Here is a 23926-nt window from a genome sequence, read left to right as displayed (position 1 = left end):
GAAGACGCTAAGTAAAACTAACATCAAATTTTATCATGATAACTTGATCAGCATTGTCAAATGAGCCATGCAGAAGCTCCTCATCAAAGTACATTCCCTGAAACATACACAACACAGCTCACCTTACATGAGAAGAGCATCACACTTGTTGAACCTCGGAAGACCCTGACCCTCTGAATATGCCATCCCGATAGCAGCCTCACCATCCTTCCCTACGCCCATGTAATAGAGTCTCCAATCATACGGCCCATCCATTTGCACCAGGCACGGGGCGCCGACCCCAGCGACGTCCCACTCATCATCATCCTCCGACGGGCGCAGCGCTGGTGATTCACTGCACCGCCTCCAGCCTCGCAGCCCGTCCTCCGACACGGCCAACCCAATGCTCACCCCGCCATTGCCGTCCAAACCCTCGTACGCCATCATGTACCGACCGGCGGCGCGGTCACGGACGACATGCCCCTGCCGCACACCGCCTTCATCGAACGATCCAGGCCCGCCTCCCTCGAGCACCTTCCCCACCCTCTCCCACCGGATGCCGTCCCTGGACCTGGCCACCCCGACCGCGTGCCTCTGGGACATTTCGTCGAACGAGTGGTAGTACATCCGGAGGTCCCCGTCGGCGTGCATCACCACCTTGGGGGCCGCCGCGCAGCGCTTCTCCCAGCCCTGGGGGTGGTCCTCCCCGACCCCGAGCAGCGCGCCGGTGTGGTGGGCCCCCTCGATGCGCGCCCAGTGGCGGCCGTCCTGGCTGATGGCGAGGCCGGGCAGCGCGGCGACGTCCGCGGCGGGGAACGGGGACGACGCGAGGCGCGCGTCGTTGGAGCCGGTGTAGTAGAGCCAGTACACGGCGGAGGAGGAGGAGGGCGGGGGGCGGCGGGACGACGCCGGCGCGTCGGGGCCGGAGATGACGAGCACGTCGCCCGGGCGGACGGCGGCGGTGTCGAAGACCCACCAGTCGGCGGAGGGCAGCAGCGGGTCGGGCGCCACGGGCGCGCTCCAGCGCAGGCCGTCGGGGGAGGTGGCGAGGGAGATGCGCGTGTCGGAGTGGTACCAGAGGAGCCAGTCGCCGGCGGGCAGGCGCTTGACGACGGGGGAGCCCGCGCCGCGGAGGAGGAGGCCGCGGGAGGAGGAGGCGGCGGGCTGGTGGTGGCGGGCCGGGGCCTGGCAGCGGGTGCGGGAGGCCAGCGGGCAGCGCGGCGGCGGGAGGAGGTTGGCGAGGAGCATGGCGCCGCCGGGTGAGAGCGCGAGCGTGACGGCGGCGGAGCCGGGGATTTGGATGTGCGGCGAAATATCCAACGGCCGGATGACAGAAAGAAACATCACGAAATTCACAGCCTGTTTGGTAAACACGAGTTTGCACAAGAGTGTTCATGGAGGGAGTAGTCATCCACGAGCGCCTACGGTGACTTTGTAAATTTCAAAATGATATGCCGGCTCAGTTTTTCGGAGGTGCTCATAAATGTAGAGTGTGTGTGCGTTCTTAGAAGTGAGTATATGCGCGTGTATATGAGTGTTTTGTGTCTGTACTGATGTTGAAAAAAAAGGAGGGAGTAGTCATGGGAAGTAGATTTTACTCTCATTCCCTTGTTTGGTACTCCCTCCGTTTCTTTTTAGTCTGCATATAAAATTTGGTCAAAGTCAAACTTTGTTAACTTTAACTAAATTTATAGAAAAAAGTATCAAGATTCACAAATATGAAATCGATATTTTTAGATGCATCATGAAATTAATTTTCATACCATACAAGTTTAGTATTGCAAATGTTGATATTTTTTCCTATAAAGTTGGCCAAACTTTATAAAGTTTGACTTTGACCAAATCTTATATGCAGACTTAAAATACGGAGGGAGTATATGATGAGAATTAGCATGGGATAAAACTTTGCTCACGAATTAACAAGGTACCATTGAGAAGAAATAGGTGGAAATTGGCTTCCTCAACTGCTATTTCCCTCCCACTTAAACTCCCATCCCTTCTAATGAAACATCTCGCGTTGGAAGACATGGGTGCTTAGATATTCTTTTATTTAACACTATTTTCTTCTAGTCTATAATCGCCTAGGCAAGCGCCGGGCATTGTACATGCCCTATTAGTGGGGAGGAGTATGGGAAATACCCTTTGGCTTCTGTATGTAATATATATACACCCTATATGAAGATTTTTAAAAAAATAAGTAAACAAAAAAGTCAAAATAGTTCAAATGTATTGTTAGATTAAACTTGACTTACTTGCGCATTAGTATATAAATTTTCACAAAGAAAAAACCAACGTTGACCCGGTTTTCTTATTAATAATAAATAAGAATCCTCTAACGGAACTGATAAAGGGCAGCTGGGCAGCTGGAAATTGTGAAAGTAGAAAGGACGCTGCGATTAATAGCGTCCAGGTCCGGCCGCTGTTGCTAAAGACGTCCAGGGGTGGACGCTATTGTTAGTAGCGTCATGTGTTTCATTACGAGCCAAATCCCTTGAACTGGCAGCCCCAATGCTCTATCTTAACTTATTCCCTTGACTCGGCCTCTTTCTTGTCAATGATCTGTTCTTTCCTTAGCTCAACTTGTTTCCTCGATTACATTTGGTTTTTTCTTGGCCAGACGATGAGCCTAAAGCGAAGACATGAAAAAAAATTAGGATGCTCCCATTTTCCCAAGCTTTTGCTATTTTACATATAAGTTACCAGTACGACAGTAGCTATATACCTGTTTGATTATTGTTAGTTGTGGATGGTGTCCCATTCGGCTTCCTTGCATTCTCATCCATGTACATCGGTGTTCTCTTGTGTTGATGACGCCCAAGTATTTGGTTGCAAAGAGAACTTATTATATGATGGATTCACATTTATTAAACATTGTCTAGCCAATGCCCGCGCATTTCTTTATACTCAACTCCAATTGTGGTGCATGGCCAATGGTTCCGGATCATCATCTGAACACTAGCTAGGTGCGTCATCGAAATCATGCTCATTGTCATCATCATCATGTCCAATCAAAGCATCATCTGGGTCTGTATTATCATCCTGATCATAAGGGCCATCGGCAGTACTTGTTGGTTTCTTGCATTACCATGACTACAAGATGGAACATGTGACATGTCAAAATCACGAGCACATGTACTACAATCCAGAGATGCACAATTAAACCATTTCAAAAGTTAGCATAGATGTGAGCACGGGTTTTGGCCCGGTCCCGACGCACAAACAGGACCTAAGTGCTGCTGGTGTGATGGAGGGTACTGAAACTGCTGCTGTCCCGAAGGTAGTGGTGAAAGTGCAGGGCGCTAGCAAACTAACTGAGAAGGCCGGGGAAAATGTGCAGGTGCAGAACATCCAGAGGCTGCAGGTGGGGAAGGGAAAATACAGCAACAGGAAGGACAAGAACCAACAGGTGGGATCTGTCTCTGTGCTAGGGAAAAGAGGAGAGTGCGAAGCTGATGATACAGGTAAAACTGAGGGGAGTGCAGAAAGAGATTCAGCAGAGCATTGCAAGAAAAAGAAGGGTACAGGTAGCGGGGAGGAAGATAACAAGCCAAGGGATGATGGTGGTACGGAAGCAACCGAGCCCGGGGCTCTCGGTCAACTGGTGGGTGCTGCTGAAAGCGCCCGCCAGGAGCCATGACGCTAATCAGCTGGAACTGTCGAGGAATTGGGCAGCCTCGTACAGTTCGTGAGCTTGTGGGCCTAGTGCACACACACAAGCCTAAGTTAGTTTTTCTTTCAGAGACTCGGAAAAGCGATGAGTACGTTAATAAACTGAAATGGAGGCTGGGCCTCAGGCACTGTATTGTGCAACCCGGCATAGGAAAGAGTGCCGGGATTGCTCTGTTCTATGATGAGGGTGTTGAAATAAAGGAAATCGCTATTGGACCGAGGTACATTGATGTGTTAATCCGTTTGAGTCCCAATAGCTTGCAATGGAGGGGTACGTTCGTGTATGGCGAGCCGAAACCACATGAGCGGCACCACATGTGGGAGCTTTTGAGAAGAATTAGGCACAATTCCTCTGAACCTTGGCTCATGATCGGGGACTTCAACGAAACAATGTGGCAAAGCGAACACGTCTCGAGAGCAAAGCGGTCTGAAAAGAACATGGCTGAGTTTCGCAGGGTCCTTGCAGAATGCAACCTTCAGGACCTGGGTTTCAAGGGGACTGTTTGGACATATGACAATAAACAGCAAGGGAACCAAAACGTCAAAGCGAGACTGGACAGGGGGGTCGCCACACCAGAGTGGTGCAAAGCTTTTGGGGAAGCCACGGTGGAACATATATGTTCCTCGAGATCGGACCACGCACCCTTACTGTTACGTTTTGGAAAGAGGAAAGAATGGAGAAAGATTAATAAAACTTTCAGATATGAGTGTATGTGGGAGCGCTCTGAATCTTTGACTCATACTATCCACAACACATGGATGGAAGGTGGCTGCGTGCCTTCGCTCAAGGGCATTGCCAAAAAACTTAAAACAATGAAAGATGTGCTAGGGTGCTGGGCCCAACGAGAGTTCAACTCCGTCCAAAATAGCATCAGTACGTTGCGTACAAAGCTTCAGAAACTCAGGCTGCAACCACGCTCAAGAGAGACTGACGACAGAATTAGAAAAACTGAAACTGAGCTTGATGAATGGCTTTTAAGAGAGGAGGTTATGTGGAGACAAAGATCAAGGATATCATGGCTGCGAGAAGGAAATAAAAACACTGATTTTTTTCACAGAAAAGCGAACTGGAGAAGGAGGAAAAATAAGATTGATAAATTAAAGAAGGGGGATGGATCTTGGGCTGAGAGTACAGAGGAGATACATAAGGAAATAAACAGCTTTTTTAAGGGATTGTATGAGAAGGATAATGGCGTCGATCCTCGGATGGTAATTGAGCTCATACCGCGGAGAGTGGAGGACCATATGAATGATGCATTAACTAAACCTGTCTCTGATTCTGAAATTGGCGATGCACTGTTTCAGATTGGTCCGCTCAAGGCCCCCGGACCCGACGGATTTCCGGCGAGATTTTTTCAGAGGAATTGGGCTGCTTTGAAGGGAGATGTGATCAGAGGAGTACAGAATTTTTTCAGTGATGGTGTGATGCCGGAAGGAATAAATGAGACTACTATAGTACTAATACCAAAAAACAATGACCCTCAAAGCATCAAAGACTTCCGCCCTATCAGTTTGTGCAACGTCATCTACAAAGTCATATCCAAGGTTCTGGTTAATAGGTTGCGGCCTTTCCTTGACGACCTTATCTCTGAAACACAAAGTGCTTTCGTTCCAGGCAGACTAATCACGGACAATTCGTTAATTGCATTTGAATGTTTCCATAAGATCCAACACAGTAAGAACCAGAGGGACACATACTGCGCGTACAAACTGGATCTTGCAAAAGCGTATGACCGTGTTGACTGGAATTTCCTTGAGAAGGTGCTACAGAAACTGGGGTTTGATGAGAGGTTCACAAAGTGGGTGATGACGTGCGTAAGGACAGTGAGATTTTCTGTCAGATGTAATGGAGATCTCCTGGAAACCTTCTCTCCCTCCAGAGGGCTCAGACAAGGTGATCCCCTCAGCCCATACTTATTTCTCTTTGTGGCTGACAGCCTTGCTACCTTGCTTGACAGAGAGGTGAGAAACGGAGGGATCACACCAATCAAAATTAGTCGTGGATGCCCGGGGATATCAAACCTGCTATTCGCGGATGATAGCCTCCTTTTCTTCAAGGCTACAACATCCCAGGCCACCAAAGTGAAAGAGGTACTAAATGCCTTCCAAAAGGCGACGGGCCAACTCCTAAGTCATAACAAATGCTCACTATTATTTAGTGAGGCGAGCATTGACCAGGAAAGAGAGGAGATCAAAGAAACCCTAGGAGTGGGATCATCCTTGTTTGAGAGTAAATACTTGGGCCTTCCAACGCCAGAAGGAAGAATGAAGGACGGCAATTTTCAACCGATCATGGAGAGATTTAGGAAGCGATGCAGCAATTGGAATGAGAGGTTCATGTCCCAAGCGGCCAAAGAGGTCAACGTGAAAGCGGTGGCGCAAGCCCTGCCCACACATGTAATGGGGGTCTTTAAACTAAATCAGAGTTTTTGCGACAATTATGAGAAGGTAATTAGAGACTTTTGGTGGGGAGACAAAGATGATAGACGTAAGGTCCACTGGATGTCATGGGAGAACATGACGAAGCCAAAATGTGATGGGGGGATTGGCTTCCGGGATATGCATCTGTTTAATCAGGCCCTACTAGCCAGACAAGGATGGAGGCTGCTACACAAGCCAGAGAGTCTCTGTGCTAGAGTGCTAAAATCCAAGTATTATCCCAATGGTAACCTTCTTGACACCGTCTTCTCGTCGGATGCATCACCCACTTGGAGGGGAATTGAGTTTGGCCTGGAACTCTTAAAAAAGGGCCTCATCTGGAGAATCGGGGATGGAAGAAACATTCAAATCACGAGAGATCAATGGATCCCAAGGAAAGAGGGGTTGAAGGTGGCAACATTTATAAAGAGATCAAGACTCAGGTGGGTTAACCAGTTGATCGACCCCCAGACAAAAGAGTGGAAGGTTGATCTAGTGAAGCAAATTTTCCATTATTTCGATGCGGATGAGATTTGCAAATTAAAAATCCCGCGGGGGGGATTCGACGACTGTATCGCTTGGCACTATGAAAAAACGGGCGTATTCACGGTCAGGAGTGCCTACAAACTTGCAGTTTCGCTTAAGGGAAAGGGTACTGAAAAAGCTACGAGCTCCTCAAGGGACCCGGGTGACCGTAGTATATGGGATGCCATCTGGAAAGCAAAGATCCCGGAGAAGGTGAAAATTTTTGGTTGGAGAGTGGCCACAAACTCCCTGGCCACCAAACACAATGCCTTCAGAAGGACTATTGCGGATGACAGTGTATGTGAAATATGCGGAAGGGATGAGGAAGACGAGCACCATGCCATTGTCGCATGCACTAGAAGTTTGGCTTTACGCCACTCTATGAGAGCCTTTTGGGAAATCCCTAGAGAATCTGAGTTCAAAAATACAGAGGTAGACTGGCTGCAACTGCTGCTGATCGCCCAACCTGAGGAGGTCAGAACCAAAGTAATGTTGATTTTGTGGCAAGCCTGGAGTTTAAGGAACAATGCCATACATGGGGATGGGAAAGATACTGTCTCGAGATCTGTCCAATACTTGCTCAGACTACATGAGGAGCTCCTAATGGCGGAAAGCGAAACTGCTGAGATGGGAGAAAAGAATAAACAGTCTCTGTTCCCTGCGAGAGCATGCTTGCCAACAAGTGCTAATCCCAAGCATTGGATGGCTCCCCCAGCCGGCAAAGTTAAGCTGAATGTGGACGCCGCGTTTCTAGTGGAATCAGGGGACACGTGGGGAGGCGCGGTAGCCAGAGATCATAGAGGCCATGTCTTGCTATCAGTAGGCCGGCATTTGGGCCAGTGCAGCTCAGTAGAAGAAGCTGAAGCAGCAGCGGTGGTGATGGGATTGACTGAATTTGCCACTTACCATCAGGGTACTTTGATCCTAGAAACTGATTGTGCGGGAATCGGGCGGGCGCTACAGATGGAAGAGATATGCAGATCAGCCTTCTTTGCATCTATAATCGATGCGAAGATCATTGCATCAAGCTTTGCAAGCACGGAGTTCAGTATTGTAAACAGGGGTCTGAACAAGTTGGCCCATGAGCTAGCTTCTAGTGCACGTAGATCTGGAGATTTCCTGCTTATAGCTGATGTCCCGGCTGATTGTAGAGATGTTTTGACGAACGAGGTCGTCCCAACCATGGTGTAATTCTTTTTTGCCATGGATCTCAAAAAAAAAAATCCAGAGATGCACAAAATGGGGTTTGTTGCAATGATGAACACATTGCACTTCCGTGCCTTTTCCCTTCCCTTTTAATTCAAGGTATGTTGCTTCCACCGCTGACTTGGCTCAATGTACCTCGATTTGGTGTGAACTTAACACGTAACTCTATCGCTTGCCATGTTTCTCGGGACCTGGTCTTCTCAAGAATCATGTTCCATCCTCTTTCCTCGTATACTGGAATTAATTGAAAATCATGTTCCATGTTGCACGAGACCTGGATATCCATGTTGTTTCGATCACTGCTATTTTCATGTCTAAGTCCTTGACATATCTTCTTGATATCTTGAAAAGTTGTTTCCTCATATGCTGGAAATGTGACTTTGGGAAGAACACTATACTCCATACCCATGGATCCATGTTGCACTTCCCATCCACATACGTTAGAACAATTAACATGTTCTCGGATTCACCTGCAGACATGAACATGTAGGAAGTGAGTTATTTACCCAAAACCATCACACTTGGGGCTAGGGTAACAACTTGGTATCAGATTTTAGCCAGGCCACAAAAACCCACCTAAAATGTGCCTAATCCATAACAGAGAGCACTGATTGTCGGATTTACTCGCGAAAACAGCGATACTGACAAGTTGGGCCCACCTGTCGGGCTGAAGTGGCATGCCTATGTGGACAAATGCGCCGAGGTGGACATGGGTCCCACATGTCAATGACCCAACGTCTCCTTTTTTTCATTTTTCATTTTTATTTCTACCTCCACTTTCGCATAGGCATTTCATCAAACAGGTCCTAGATGTGCCGCTGCCTCCTGGGCAGAACCAGCGATGTCATGGAGGAGCTCCGTACAGGCCGGAGTCGGCGGCCGCGGCGGCGCCACCACGCACGCCACGCCGTTCAAGGTTAGCCGCGCCCATCGGGGTGGCCGACGATGTCCTAGACTAGGAGGTACTCACTATGTCGTCTCTCGACTAGGTGGATCGGGCCCCCATGGCGGTACACTCGTGGGCCAGTTCGGACAGCCCATGCCGAATACAAAAAGGATTCCACAAGACTTGGCGCAAAGACAAGGACTCTTCTAAACCCTAGGCCTACGGTGCATATATAAGCCGAGGCCAGGCTAGTCAATAGACAATCTAATATTCATTAGATAAATCTTGTGGTAGACAGATGTACTCTGTACTACACCCCATATGAATACAATCAAAAGCAGGACGTAGGATTTTACCTCCATCAAGAGGGCCCGAACCTGGGTAAAATCCCGTGTCCATGCTACCATCACTCCAAGATGCCTAACTTAGGACCCCTACTACGAGATATGCCGTATTTAATACCAACGTTGGTGCTTTCATTGAGAGCCTGCTGGATGATCATCACGGATTGATGGGATGATCAGGTGATATTTTTCTAATCAAAACTGTTTTGTACAAGTTAGTTTTTGCAAGGATTATTCACGGGTTTGCAAACTTGGTCCGCAGATTAGGTTAAGATCAAGGTCTAAAAAATGTGTTCTACCCCGGTCCCTTGATCGGCTGACGGCGGCGTTTAATAGATTGTCAAACTGGTTCCTGACGTCGCTAAGCACAAATCCATCAATGGGCAGCGATCATATAGAGAGATCCCTTCCCTTATTCTTTTTCCTTGTCCTTATTTAATGGGCGGTGCTAGGCGCCGGTGCACCGGCCGAAAGTTTCGGCAGGTCCTACCCCATCCCTTGGATGCGAGCCCGCGTGGCCACTAGATGCAGCAAAAATAAAAAAAACCGATTCGTCCTGGGCTTCTTTTACCTCGGGTTAGATCTCCAGCTCCTGCTCGGTGTCCTCGTCGCCGCGCCTCCAGTCTCCTCTGGTGGCCGTCCTCGTCGCCAGTCCCCACCCTCGCCGTTCGTCCTCGTCCGCTAGTCCCCATCCTCCCCGGCTGGCCATCCTAGTCGCCAGTCCCCACCCTCGTCGGCTGTCTTCGTCGACATTGAAGCTTTTCCCAGATTGGCCTGCCGTTGCAGCTCTTGACGTAGCCATTGCAACTCTCCACGGCGACGGGTGTAGCTCCGCCGCCGCCCCTCACCGTTGATGCTCGCTGCAGCCGCCGCCGACGGCCACCCACTCAATCAACACAATTGAAAACCCGTCGCAAACTGTTGGGGAACGTAGCAGAAATTCAAAATTTTCCTACGTGTCACCAAGATCTATCTATGGAGAAACTAGCAACGAGGGAAGGAGAGTGCATCTACATACCCTTGTAGATCGCTAAGCGGAAGCGTTCAAGAGAACGGGGTTGAAGGAGTCGTACTCGTCGTGATTCAAATCATCGGAGATCCTAGTGCCGAACGGACGGCACCTCCGCGTTCAACACACGTACAGCCCGGTGACGTCTCCCACGCCTTGATCCAACAAGGAGAGAGGGAGAGGTTGAGGAAGACTCCATCCAGCAGCAGCACAATGGCGTGGTGGTGGTGGAGGAGCGTGGCAATCCCGCAGGGCTTCACCAAGCACCATGGGAGAGGAGGAGGAGGGAGAGGCAGGGCTGCACCAAGAGGAGAAGTTCTCATGTCTATGGCAGCCCCAAACCTCAACTATATATAGGGGGAAGGGGGGCTGCACCCCCTTTAGGGTTTCCCACCCCCAAGGGGTGCGGCCAGCCCTAGATCCCATCTAAGGGGGGCGGCCAAGGGGGGAGGAGTGCCTCCCAAGTCAAGTGGAGGCCTCCCCCTTTAGGGTTTCCCCTTCCCATGCGCATGGGCCTTGGGGGGGCTGGTGCCCCTGGCCCATTAAGGCTAGGGCGCCCCCCTACAGCCCATGCTACTGTATTGGACGTGGTGGAACAATTTCCGGACCTCCGGACCCCTCCGGAATCCTCCGGAACCTTCTGGAAGCTTCCCGGTACAATACTGAAAAAACCCGAACTTTTTCCGGAACCCGAACAACAACTTTCCATATATAAATCTTTACCTCCGGACCATTCCAGAACTCCTCGTGACGTCCGGGATCTCATCCGGGACTCCGAACAACATTCGGTAACCACATACAAACTTCCTTTATAACCCTAGCGTCATCGAACCTTAAGTGTGTAGACCCTACGGGTTCGGGAGACATGTAGACATGACCGAGACGTTCTCCGGTCAATAACCAACAGCGGGATCTGGATACCCATGTTGGCTCCCACATGTTCCACGATGATCTCATCGGATGAACCACGATGTCAAGGACTCAATCAATCCCGTATACAATTCCCTTTGTCTAGCGGTATTGTACTTGCCCGAGATTCGATCGTCGGTATACCGATACCTTGTTCAATCTCGTTACCGGCAAGTCTCTTTACTCGTTTCGTAACACATCATCCCGCGATCAACTCTTTGATCACATTGTGCACATTATGATGATGTCCTACCGAGTGGGCCCAGAGATACCTCTCCGTTTACACGGAGTGACAAATCCCAGTCTCGATTCGTGCCAACCCAACAGACACTTTCGGAGATACCTGTAATGCACCTTTATAGCCACCCAGTTACGTTGTGACGTTTGGTACACCCAAAGCATTCCTACGGTATTCGGGAGTTGCACAATCTCATGGTCTAAGGAAAAGATACTTGACATTAGAAAAGCTTTAGCATACAAACTACACGATCTCTATGCTAGGCTTAGGATTGGGTCTTGTCCATCACATCATTCTCCTAATGATGTGATCCCGTTATCAATGACATCCAATGTCCATGGTCAGGAAACTGTAACCATCTATTGATCAACGAGCTAGTCAACTAGAGGCTTACCAGGGACATAGTGTTGTCTATGTATCCACACATGTATCTGAGTTTCCTATCAATACAGTTATAGCATGAATAAAAGACTATTATCATGAACAAAGAAATATAATAATAACACTTTTATTATTGCCTCTAGGGCATATTTCCAACAGTCTCCCACTTGCACTAGAGTCAATAATCTAGTTCACATCGCCATGTGATTAACACTGACAGGTCACATCGCCATGTGACCAACATCCAAAGAGTTTACTAGTATCACTAAACTAGTTCACATCATCATGTGATAAGACTCAATGAGTTCTGGGGTTTGATCATGTTTTGCTTGTAAGAGAGGTTTTAGTCAACGGGTCTGAACCTTTTAGATCCGTGTTTGCTTTACAAATCTCTATGTCATCTCCTAGATGTAGCTACCACGTTCTATTTGGAGCTAATCCAAATAACTGTTCTACTTGGAGCTATTCTAAATTGTTGCTCCATTATACGTATCCGGTATCTCTACTCAGAGCTATCCGGATAGGTGTTAAGCTTGCATCGACGTAACCCTTTACGACGAACTCTTTTACCACCTCCATAATCGAGAAAATTCCTTAGTCCACTAGTTACTAAGGATAACTTTGACCGCTGTCCTGTGATCCATTCATGATCACCTTGTACTCTCTTGCCAGACATGTGGCAAGGCACACATCAGGTGCGGTGCTTAGCATAGCATACTTTAGAGCCTACGTCTAAAGCATAGGGGACGACCTTCGTCCTTTCTCTCTTTTCTGCCGAGGTCGAGCTTTAAGTCTTAACTTCGTACCTTACAACTCAGGCAAGAACTTCTTCTTTGACTGATCCATCTTGAACACCTTCAAGATCATGTCAAGGTATGTGCTCATTTGAAAGTATTATTAAGCATTTTGATCTATCCTTATAGATCTTGATGCTCAATGTTCAAGTAGCTTAATCCAGGTTTTCTATTGAAAAACACCTTTCAAATAACCCTATATGCTTTCTAGAAAATCATTTCTGATCATCAACATGTCGACAACATATACTCATCAGAAATTCTATAGTGCTCCCACTCACTTCTTTGGAAATACAAGTTTCTCATAAACTTTGTATAAACCCAAAATCTTTGATCATCTTATCAAAGTGCACATTCCAACTCCGAGATGCTTACTCCAGTCCACGGAAGGATCGCTGGAGTTAGCATACCTTTTAGCATCCTTAGGATCGACAAAACCTTTCTGATTGTATCGCATACAACCTTTCCTTACGAAAACTGGTAAGGAAACTCGTTTTGACATCCACCTGCCAGATTTCATAAATGCAGCTAATGCTAACATGATTCCGACGGACTTAAGCATCGCTACGGATGAGAAAATCTCATCGTAGTCAACTCCTTGAACTTGTGAAAAACTCTTTGCCACAAGTCGAGCTTCATAGACGGTGACATTACCGTCCACGTCCGTCTTCTTCTTAAAGATCCATTTATCTCAATGGCTTGCCGATCATCGGGCAAGTCCACCAAAGTCCATGCTTTGTTCTGATACATGGATCATATCTCGGATTTCATGGTTTCTAACCATTTGTCGGAATTTGGGTCCACCATTGCTTCTCCATAACTCGTAGGTTCATTGTTGTCTAGCAACATGACCTTCAAGACAGGATTACTGTACCACTCTGAAGCAGTACACATCCTTGCCACCCTACGAGGTACGGTAATGACTTGATCCGAAGTTTCATGATCACTATCATAAGCTTCTACTTCAATTGGTGTAGGTGCCACAGGAACAACTTCCTGTGCCCTGCTACACACTAGTTGTAGTAATGGTTCAATAACCATATCAAGTCTCCACCATCCCCCCACTCAACTTTTCGAGACAAACTTTTCCTCGAGAAAGGACCCGGTTCAAGAAACAATCCATATTGCTTTCGGATCTGAATTAGGAGGTATACCTAGCTGTTTTGGGTGTCCTATGAAGATGCATTTTATCCGCTTTGGGTTCGAGCTTATCAATCCTGAAACTTTTTCACATAAGCGTCGCAGCCCCAAACCTTTAAGAAACGACAACTTAGGTTTCTCTAAACCATAATTCATACGGTGTCATCTCAACGGAATTACGTGGTGCCCTATTTAAAGTGAATGTGGTTGTCTCTAATGCCTAACCCATGAACAATAGTGGTAATTCGATAAGAGACATCATGGTACGCATCATATCCAATAGGGTGCAGTTATGATGTTCGGACACACCATCACGCTACGGTGTTCCAGGCTGTATTAGTTGTGAAACAATTTTCATAATGTCTTAATTATGTGCCAAACTTGTAATTCAGATATTCATCTCTATGATCATATCATAGATCTTTTATCCTCTTGTCACGACGATCTTTCAACTTCACCCTGAAATTACTTGAACCTTTCAATAATTCAGACTCGTGATTCATCAAGTAAATATACGCAACATCTACTCAAATCATCTGTGAAGTAAGAACATAACGATATCCACTACACGCCTCAGCACTCATTGGACTGCACACATCAAAATGTATTACTTCCAACAAGTTGCTTTCTAGTTCCATTTTACTGAAAACGAGACTTTCAGTCATCTTGCCCATGTGGTATGATTTGCATGTCTCAAGTGATTCAAAAATCAAGTGAGTCCAAACGATCCATCTGCATGGAGTTTCTTCATGCGTATACACCAATAGACATGGTTCGCATGTCTCACACTTTTCAAAAACGAGTGAGTCCAAAGATCCATCAACATGGAGCTTCTTCATGCGTTTTTATACCAATATGACTTACATGGCAGTGCCACAAGTAGGTGGTACTATCATTACTATCTTATATCTTTTGGCATGAAAATGTGTATCACTACGATCGAGATTCAATAAACCATTCCTTTAGGTGCAAGACCATTGAAGGTATTATTCAAATAAATAGAGTAACCATTATTCTCCTTAAATGAATAATCGTATTGCGATAGACATAATCCAATCATGTCTATGCTCAACGCAAAACACCAATGACAATTATTCAGGTTTAATACTAATCTTGATGGTAGAGGGAGCGTGCGATGTTTGATCACATCAAACTTGGAAACACTTCCAACACATATCGTCAGCTCTCCTTTAGCTAGTCTCCGTTTATTCCGTAGCCTTTTATTTCAAGTTACTAACACTTAGCAACCGAACCGGTATCTAATACCCTGGTGCTACTAGGAGTACTAGTAAAATACACAATAACTTAATGTATATCCAATATACTTCTATCGACCTTGCCAGCCTTCTTATCTACCAAGTATCTAGGGTAATTCTGCTCCAGTGGCTGTTCCCCTTATTGCAGAAGCACTTAGTCTCGGGTTTGGGTTCAACCTTGGGTTTCTTCACTGGAGCAGCAACTGATTTGCCGTTTCATGAAGTGTCCCTTCTTGCCCTTGCCCTTCTTGAAACTAGTGGTTTCACCAACCATCAACAATTGATGCTCCTTCTTGATTTTTACTTTGCGATGTCAAACAACGCGAATACCTCAAGGATCATCATCTCTATCCTTGATATGTTATAGTTCATCACGAAGCTCTAGCAGCTTGGTGGCAATGACTTTGGAGAAACATCACTATCTCATCTGGAAGATCAACTCCTACTCGATTCAAGTGATTGTTGTACTCAGACAATCTGAGCACAAGCTCAACGATTGAGCTTTTCTCCCTTAGTTTGTAGGCTAAGAAAATTGTCGGAGGTCTCATACCTCTTGACATGGGCACGAGCCTGAAATCCTAATTTCAGCCCTCGAAACATCTCATATGTTCCGCGACATTTTGAAAACGTCTTTCGTGCCTCAACTCTAAACCGTTTAACTGAACTATCACGTAGTTATCAAGACGTGTATGTCTGATGTTCGCAACATCCACAAATGACGTTTGGGGTTCAGCACACTGAGCGGTGCATTAAGGACATAAGCTTTCTACTGTCCGCATAATCGCTACTTTCAACTTTCAACTATATTTTCTCTAGGAACATATCTAAACAGTGGAACTAAAGCGTGAGCTACAACATAATTTGCAAAATCCTTTTGACTATGTTCAGGATAATTAAGTTCATCTTATGAACTCCCACTCAGATAGACATCCCTCTAGTCATCTAAGTGATTACATGATCCGAGTCAACTAAGCCGTGTCCGATCATCACGTGAGACGGACTAGTCATCATCGGTGAACATCTTCATGTTGATCGTATCTACTATACGACTCATGCTCGACCTTTCTGTTGGGGAACGTAGTAATTTCAAAAAATTTCCTACGCACACGCAAGATCATGGTGATGATATAGCAACGAGGGGAGAGTGTTGTCTACGTACCCTCATAGACCGAAGCGGAAGCGTTGACGCAACGTAGAGGAAGTAGTCGTACGTCCTCTGGTTCAACCGATCCAAGTACCGTTACTCCGGCACCTCCGAGTTCTTGACACGCGTACAGCTCGATGACGCACCCTCGATCTCCGATCCAGCAGAGGCGCCGAGGGGGAGTTCCGTCAGCACGACGGCGTGGTGACGATCTTGATGTTCTACTGTTGCAGGGCTTCGCCTAAGCACCACTACAATATGACCGAGGTGTAATATCGTGGAGGGGGGCACCGCACACGGCTAAGGAACGATCAATGATCAACTTGTGTGTTCTAGGGTGCTCCCCTACCCCCGTATATAAAGGAGGGAGGGAGGAGGTGGCCGGCCCTAGGGGGGCGCGCCATGAGGAGGGGGAAACCTACTCCAAGTAGGTTTCCCTCTCTTTTCCTTATCTTATTTGGAGGGGGAAGGAAAGAGTACTAGTATTAGGAAGTAGTACTAGTAGTAGTAATAGGAAGAGGGGGAAGGAGAAAGGAAAGGGGGGGCCGGCCCCCCTCCCCAATTCGGATTGGGCTTGGGGGGGCGCGCCCCCTTCCCTTGCTCCTTCTCTCTTCCTCCTACATGGGCCCAATAAGGCCCATATACCTCCCGGGGGGTTCCGGTAACCTCCCGGGGCTCCAAACTTCTCCGGAACCTTTCCGATGTCCAAATATATCCGTCCAATATATCAATCTTTATGTCTCGACCATTTCGAGACTCCTCGTCATGTCCGTAATCATATCCGGGACTCCGAACAACCTTCGGTACATCAAAATACATAAACTCATAATATAACTGTCATCGAAACTTTAAGCGTGCGGACCCTACGGTTCGAGAACGATGTAGACATGACTGAGACACATCTCTGGTCAATAACCAATAGCGGGACCTGGATGCCCATATTGGTTCCTACATATTCTACGAAGATCTTTATCGGTCAAACCGCATAACAACATACGTTGTTCCCTTTGTCATCGGTATGTTACTTGTCCGAGATTCGATCGTCGGTATCCAATACCTAGTTCAATCTCGTTATCGACAAGTCTCTTTACTCGTTCTGTAATACTTCATCTTATAACTAACTCATTGGTTACATGCTTGCAAGGCTTAGGTGATGAGCATTGCCGAGAGGGCCCAGAGATACCTCTCCGACAATCGGAGTGACAAAACCTAATCTCGAATTATGCTAACTCAACATGTACCTTCGGAGACACCTGTAGTACTCCTTTATAATCACCCAGTTACGTTGTGACGTTTGGTAGTACCCAAAGTGTTCCTCCGGTAAATGGGAGTTACACAATTCTCATAGTTACAGGAACATGTATAAGTCATGAAGGAAGCAATAGCAGAATACTAAACGATCAAGTGCTAAGCTAACGGGATGGGTCATGTCAATCACCTCATTCTCCTAATGATGTGATCCCATTAATCAAATGACAACACATGTCAATGGTTAGGAAACATAACCATCTTTGATTAATGAGCTAGTCAAGTAGAGGCATACTAGTGACTATATGTTTGTCTATGTATTCACACATGTATCATGTTTCCGGTTAATACAATTCTAGCATGAATAATAAACATTTATCATGATATGAGGAAATAAATAATAACTTTATTATTGCCTCTAGGGCATATTTCCTTCAGTCTCCCACTTGCACTAGAGTCAATAATCTAGATTACATAGTAATGATTCTAACACCCATGGAGTCTTGGTGCTGATCATGTTTTGCTCGTGAGAGAGGCTTAGTCAACGGGTCTGCAACATTCAGATCCGTATGTATCTTGCAAATCTCTATGTCTCCCACTTGGACTTGGTCCCGAATGGAATTGAAGCGTCTCTTGATGTGCTTGGTCCTCTTGTGAAATCTGGATTCCTTTGCCATGGCAATTGCACCAGTATTGTCACAGAAGATCTTCATTGGTCCCGATGCACTAGGTATGACACCTAGATCGGAAATGAACTCCTTCATCCAGACTCCTTCATTTGCTGCTTCAGAAGCAGCTATGTACTCCGCTTCACATGTAGATCCCGCCACGACGCTTTGTTTAGAACTGCACCAACTTACAGCTCCACCGTTTAATAAAAACACGTATCCGGTCTGCGATTTAGAATCGTCCGGATCAGTGTCAAAGCTTGCATCGACGTAACCATTTATGACTAGCTCTTTGTCACCTCCATATACGAGAAACATATCCTTAGTCCTTTTCAGGTATTTCAGGATGTTCTTGACCGCTGTCCAGTGATCCACTCCTGGATTACTTTGGTACCTACCTGCCAAGCTTATTGCTAAGCATACGTCAGGTCTGGTACACAGCATTGCATACATGATAGAGCCTATGGCTGAAGCATAGGGAACATCTTTCATTTTCTCTCTATCTTCTGCTGTGGTCGGGCATTGAGTTTGACTCAACTTCACACCTTGTAGCACAGGCAAGAATCCTTTCCTTGCCTGATCCATTTTGAACTTTTTCAAAATTTTGTCAAGGTATGTACTTTGTGAAAGTCCTATTAAGCATCTTGATCTATCTCTATAGATCTTGATGCCCAATATGTAAGCAGCTTCACCGAGGTCTTTCATAGAAAAACTTTTATTCAAGTATCCCTTTATGTTATCCAGAAATTCTATATCATTTCCAATTAATAATATGTCATCAACATATAAATCTAGAAATGCTATAGAGCTCCCACTCACTTTCTTGTAAATACAGGCTTCTCCAAAAGTCTGTATAAAGCCATATGCTTTGATCACACTATCAAAACGTTTATTCCAACTCCGAGATGCTTGCACCAGTCCATAAATGGAACGTTGGAGCTTGCACACTTTGTCAGCACCTTTTGGATCAACAAAACCTTCAGGTTGCATCATATACAACTCTTCTTCTAGAAATCCATTCAAGAATGCAGTCTTGACATCCATTTGCCAAATTTCATAATCATGAAATGCAGCAATAGCCAACATGATTCGGACAGACTTAAGCATCGCTACGGGTGAGAAAGTCTCATCGTAGTCAACCCCTTGAACTTGTCGAAAACCTTTTGCAACAAGTCGAGCTTTGTAGACAGTAACATTACCATCAGCGTCAGTCTTCTTCTTAAAGATCCATTTATTCTCAATGGCTTGCCGATCATCGGGCAAGTCAACCAAAGTCCATACTTTGTTTTCATACATGGATCCTATCTCAGATTTCATGGCCTCTAGCCATTTTGCGGAATCTGGGCTCATCATCGCTTCCTCATAGTTCGTAGGTTCATCATGGTCTAGTAACATGACTTCCAGAATAGGATTTTCGTACCACTCTGGTGCGGATCTTACTCTGGTAGACCTACGAGGTTCAGTAGAAACTTGATCTGAAGTTTCATGATCAATATCATTAGCTTCCTCACTAATTGGTGTAGTTGTCACAGGAACCGGTTCTTGTGATGAACTACTTTCCAATAAGGGAGTAGATACAGTTATCTCATCAAGTTCTACTTTCCTCCCACTCACTTCTTTCGAGAGAAACTCCTTCTCTAGAAAGGATCCGATTTTAGCAACGAAAATCTTGCCTTCAGATCTGTGATAGAAGGTGTACCCAATTGTCTCCTTTGGGTATCCTATGAAGACACATTTCTCCGATTTGGGTTCGAGCTTATCTGGTTGAAGTTTCTTCACATAAGCATCGCAGCCCCAAACTTTGAGAAACGACAACTTTGGTTTCTTGCCAAACCACAGTTCATAAGGCGTCGTCTCAACGGATTTTGATGGTGCCCTATTTAACGTGAATGCGGCCGTCTCTAAAGCATAACCCCAAAACGATAGCGGTAAATCGGTAAGAGACATCATAGATCGCACCATATCAAGTAAAGTACGATTACGACGTTCGGACACACCATTTCGTTGTGGTGTTCCAGGTGGCGTGAGTTGCGAAACTATTCCACATTGTTTCAAATGTAAACCAAACTCGTAACTCAAATATTCTCCTCCATGATCAGATCGTAGAAACATTATTTTCTTGTTACGATGATTTTCTACTTCACTCTGAAATTCTTTGAACTTTTCAAATGTTTCAGACTTGTGCTTCATCAAGTAGATATACCCATATCTGCTCAAATCATCTGTGAAGGTGAGGAAATAACGATATCCGCCACGAGCCTCAACATTCATCGGACCACATACATCTGTATGTATGATTTCCAACAAATCTGTTGCTCTCTCCATAGATCCGGAGAACGGTGTTTTGTCATCTTGCCCATGAGGCACGGTTCGCAAGTACCAAGTGATTCATAATCAAGTGATTCCAGAAGTCCATCAGTATGGAGTTTCTTCATGTGTTTTACACCGATATGACCTAAACGGCAGTGCCACAAATATGTTGCACTATCATTATCAACTCTGCATCTTTTGGCTTCAACATTATGAATATGTGTATCACTACTATCGAGATTTAATAAAAATAGACCACTCTTCAAGGGTGCATGACCATAAAAGATATTACTCATATAAATAGAACAACCATTATTCTCTGATTTAAATGAATAACCGTATCGCATCAAACAAGATCCAGATATAATGTTCATGCTCAACGCAGGCACCAAATAACAATTATTCAGGTCTAAAACTAATCCCGATGGTAGATGTAGAGGTAGCATGCCGACCGCGATCACATCGACTTTGGAACCATTTCCCACGCGCATCGTCACGTCGTCCTTAGCTAATCTTCGCTTAATCCGTAGTCCCTGTTTCGAGTTGCAAATGTTAGCAACAGAACCAGTATCAAATACCCAGGTGCTACTGCGAGCATTAGTAAGGTACACATCAATAACATGTATATCACATATACCTTTGTTCACTTTGCCATCCTTCTTATCCGCCAAATACTTGGGGCAGTTCCGCTTCCAGTGTCCAGTCTGCTTGCAGTAGAAGCACTCAGTTTCAGGCTTAGGTCCAGTCTTGGGTTTCTTCACTTGAGCAGCAACTTGTTTGTCGTTCCTTTTGAAGTTCCCCTTCTTCTTCCCTTTGCCCCTTTTCTTGAAAACAGTGGTCTTGTTGACCATCAACACTTGATGCTCCTTTTTGATTTCTACCTCCGCGGCTTTCAGCATCGCGAAGAGCTCGGGAATAGTCTTGTTCATCCCTTGCATATTATAGTTCATCACAAAGCTCTTGTAGCTTGGTGACAGTGATTGGAGAATTCTGTCAATGACACTATCATCCGGAAGATTAACTCCCAGTTGAATCAAGTGATTATTATACCCAGACATTTTGAGTATATGCTCACTGACAGAACTGTTCTCTTCCATCTTGCAGCTGTAGAACTTATTGGAGACTTCATATCTCTCAATCCGGGCATTTGCTTGAAATATTAACTTCAACTCCTGGAACATCTCATATGCCCCATGACGTTCAAAACGTCGTTGAAGACCCGGTTCTAAGCCGTAAAGCATGGCACACTGAACTATAGAGTAGTCATCAGCTTTGCTCTGCCAGACGTTCTTAACATCGTCAGTTGCATCAGCAGCAGGCCTGGCACCCAGCGGTGCTTCCAGGACGTAACTCTTCTGTGCAGCAATGAGGATAATCCTCAGGTTACGGACCCAGTCCGTGTAATTGCTACCATCATCTTTCAACTTTGCTTTCTCAAGGAACGCATTAAAATTCAACGGAACAATAGCACGAGCCATCTATCTACAACCAAACATAGACAAGCAAAATACTATCAGGTACTAAGTTCATGATAAATTTAAGTTCAATTAATCATATTACTAAAGAACTCCCACTTAGACAGACATCTCTCTAGTCATCTAAGTGATTACGTGATCCAAATCAACTAAACCATGTCCGATCATCACGTGAGATGGAGTAGTTTCAATGGTGAACATCTCTATGTTGATCATATCTACTATATGATTCACGCTCGACCTTTCGGTCCCCGTGTTCCGAGGCCATATCTGTATATGCTAGGCTCGTCAAGTATAACCTGAGTATTCCGCGTGTGCAACTGTTTTGCACCCGTTGTATTTGAACGTAGAGCCTATCACACCCGATCATCACGTGGTGTCTCAGCACGAAGAACTTTCGCAACGGTGCATACTCAGGGAGAACACTTCTTGATAATTAGTGAGAGATCATCTTAAAATGCTACCGTCAATCAAAGAAAGATAAGATGCATAAAGGATAAACATCACATGCAATCAATATAAGTGATATGATATGGCCATCATCATCTTGTGCTTGTGATCTCCATCTTCGAAGCACCGTCGTGATCACCATCGTCACCGGCGCGACACCTTGATCTCCATCGTAGCATCGTTGTCGTTACGCCATCTATTGCTTCTATGACTATCGCTACCGCTTAGTGATAAAGTAAAGCAATTACAGGGCGTTTGCATTTCATACAATAAAGCGACAACCATATGGCTCCTGCCAGTTGCCGATAACTTCGGTTACAAAACATGATCATCTCATACAATAAAATATAGCATCATGTCTTGGCCATATCACATCACAACATGCCCTGCAAAAACAAGTTAGACGTCCTCTACTTTGTTGTTGCAAATTTTACGTGGCTGCTACGGGCTTAAGCAAGAACCAATCTCACCTACGCATCAAAACCACAACGATAGTTTGTCAAATAGACTCCGTTTTAACCTTCACAAGGATCGGGCGTAGCCACACTCGGTTCAACTAAAGTGAGAGAGACAGACACCCGCCAGCCACCTTTAAGCACGAGTGCTCGTAATGGTGAAACCAGTCTCGCGTAAGCGTACGCGTAATGTCGGTCCGGGCCGCTTCATCTCACAATACCGCTGAACCAAAGTATGACATGCTGGTAGGCAGTATGACTTATATCGTCCACAACTCACTTGTGTTCTACTCGTGCATATAACATCAACGCATAAAACCTAGGCTCGGATGCCACTATTGGGGAACGTAGTAATTTCCAAAAAATTTCTACGCACACGCAAGATCATGGTGATGATATAGCAACGAGGGAGAGTGTTGTCTACGTACCCTCGTAGACCGAAGCGGAAGCGTTGACGCAATGTAGAGGAAGTAGTCGTACATCCTCCGGTTCAACCGATCCAAGTACCGTTACTCCGGCACCTCCGAGTTCTTGACACGCGTACAGCTCGATGACGCACCCTCGATCTCCGATCCAGCAGAGGCGCCGAGGGGGAGTTCCGTCAGCACGACGGCGTGGTGACGATCTTGATGTTCTCCTGTTGCAGGGCTTCGCCTAAGCACCGCTACAATATGACCGAGGTGTAATATCGTGGAGGGGGGCACCGCACACGGCTAAGGAACGATCAATGATCAACTTGTGTGTTCTAGGGTGCCCCCCTACCCCCGTATATAAAGGAGGGAGGGAGGAGGTGGCCGGCCCTAGGGGGGGCGCGCCATGAGGAGGGGGAAACCTACTCCAAGTAGGTTTCCCTCTCTTTTCCTTATCTTATTTGGAGGGGGAAGGAAAGAGTACTAGTATTAGGAAGTAGTACTAGTAGTAGTAATAGGAAGAGGGGGAAGGAGAAAGGAAAGGGGGGGCCAGCCCCCCTCCCCAATTCGGATTGGGCTTGGGGGGGGGGCGCCCCCTTCCCTTGCTCCTTCTCTCTTCCTCCTACATGGGCCCAATAAGGCCCATATACCTCCCGGGGGGTTCCGGTAACCTCCCGGGGCTCCAAACTTCTCCGGAACCTTTCCGGTGTCCAAATATATCCGTCCAATATATCAATCTTTATGTCTCGACCATTTCGAGACTCCTCGTCATGTCCGTAATCATATCCGGGACTCCGAACAACCTTCGGTACATCAAAATACATAAACTCATAATATAACTGTCATCGAAACTTTAAGCGTGCGGACCCTACGGTTCGAGAACGATGTAGACATGACTGAGACACATCTCTGGTCAATAACCAATAGCGGGACCTGGATGCCCATATTGGTTCCTACATATTCTACGAAGATCTTTATCGGTCAAACCGCATAACAACATACGTTGTTCCCT

At 46.1% G+C, this 23926-nt stretch overlaps 1 protein-coding gene across 1 annotated transcript; it reads right to left on the bottom strand.

Moving 5' to 3' along the window:
- Positions 1-18: 18 nt before the first annotated feature.
- Positions 19-1459, bottom strand: LOC119366341. Its single transcript, XM_037632067.1, has one exon. The coding sequence runs from the start codon at positions 1321-1323 to the stop codon at positions 124-126; it is 1200 nt and encodes a 399-aa protein (XP_037487964.1). The 5' UTR covers positions 1324-1459; the 3' UTR covers positions 19-123.
- Between the last annotated feature and the right edge of the window lie 22467 nt (positions 1460-23926).

The sequence above is a fragment of the Triticum dicoccoides genome, chromosome 2B, assembly GCF_002162155.2.
Source record: "Triticum dicoccoides isolate Atlit2015 ecotype Zavitan chromosome 2B, WEW_v2.0, whole genome shotgun sequence".
Lineage (NCBI taxonomy): Eukaryota > Viridiplantae > Streptophyta > Magnoliopsida > Poales > Poaceae > Triticum > Triticum dicoccoides.
This window is presented reverse-complemented; position numbering and strand designations above follow the sequence as displayed.

What these genes read in the sequence shown, in the direction of transcription:
- LOC119366341 (XM_037632067.1), bottom strand. Translation starts at nt 1,323, where the DNA reads ATGTTTCTTTCTGTCATCCGGCCGTTGGATATTTCGCCGCACATCCAA.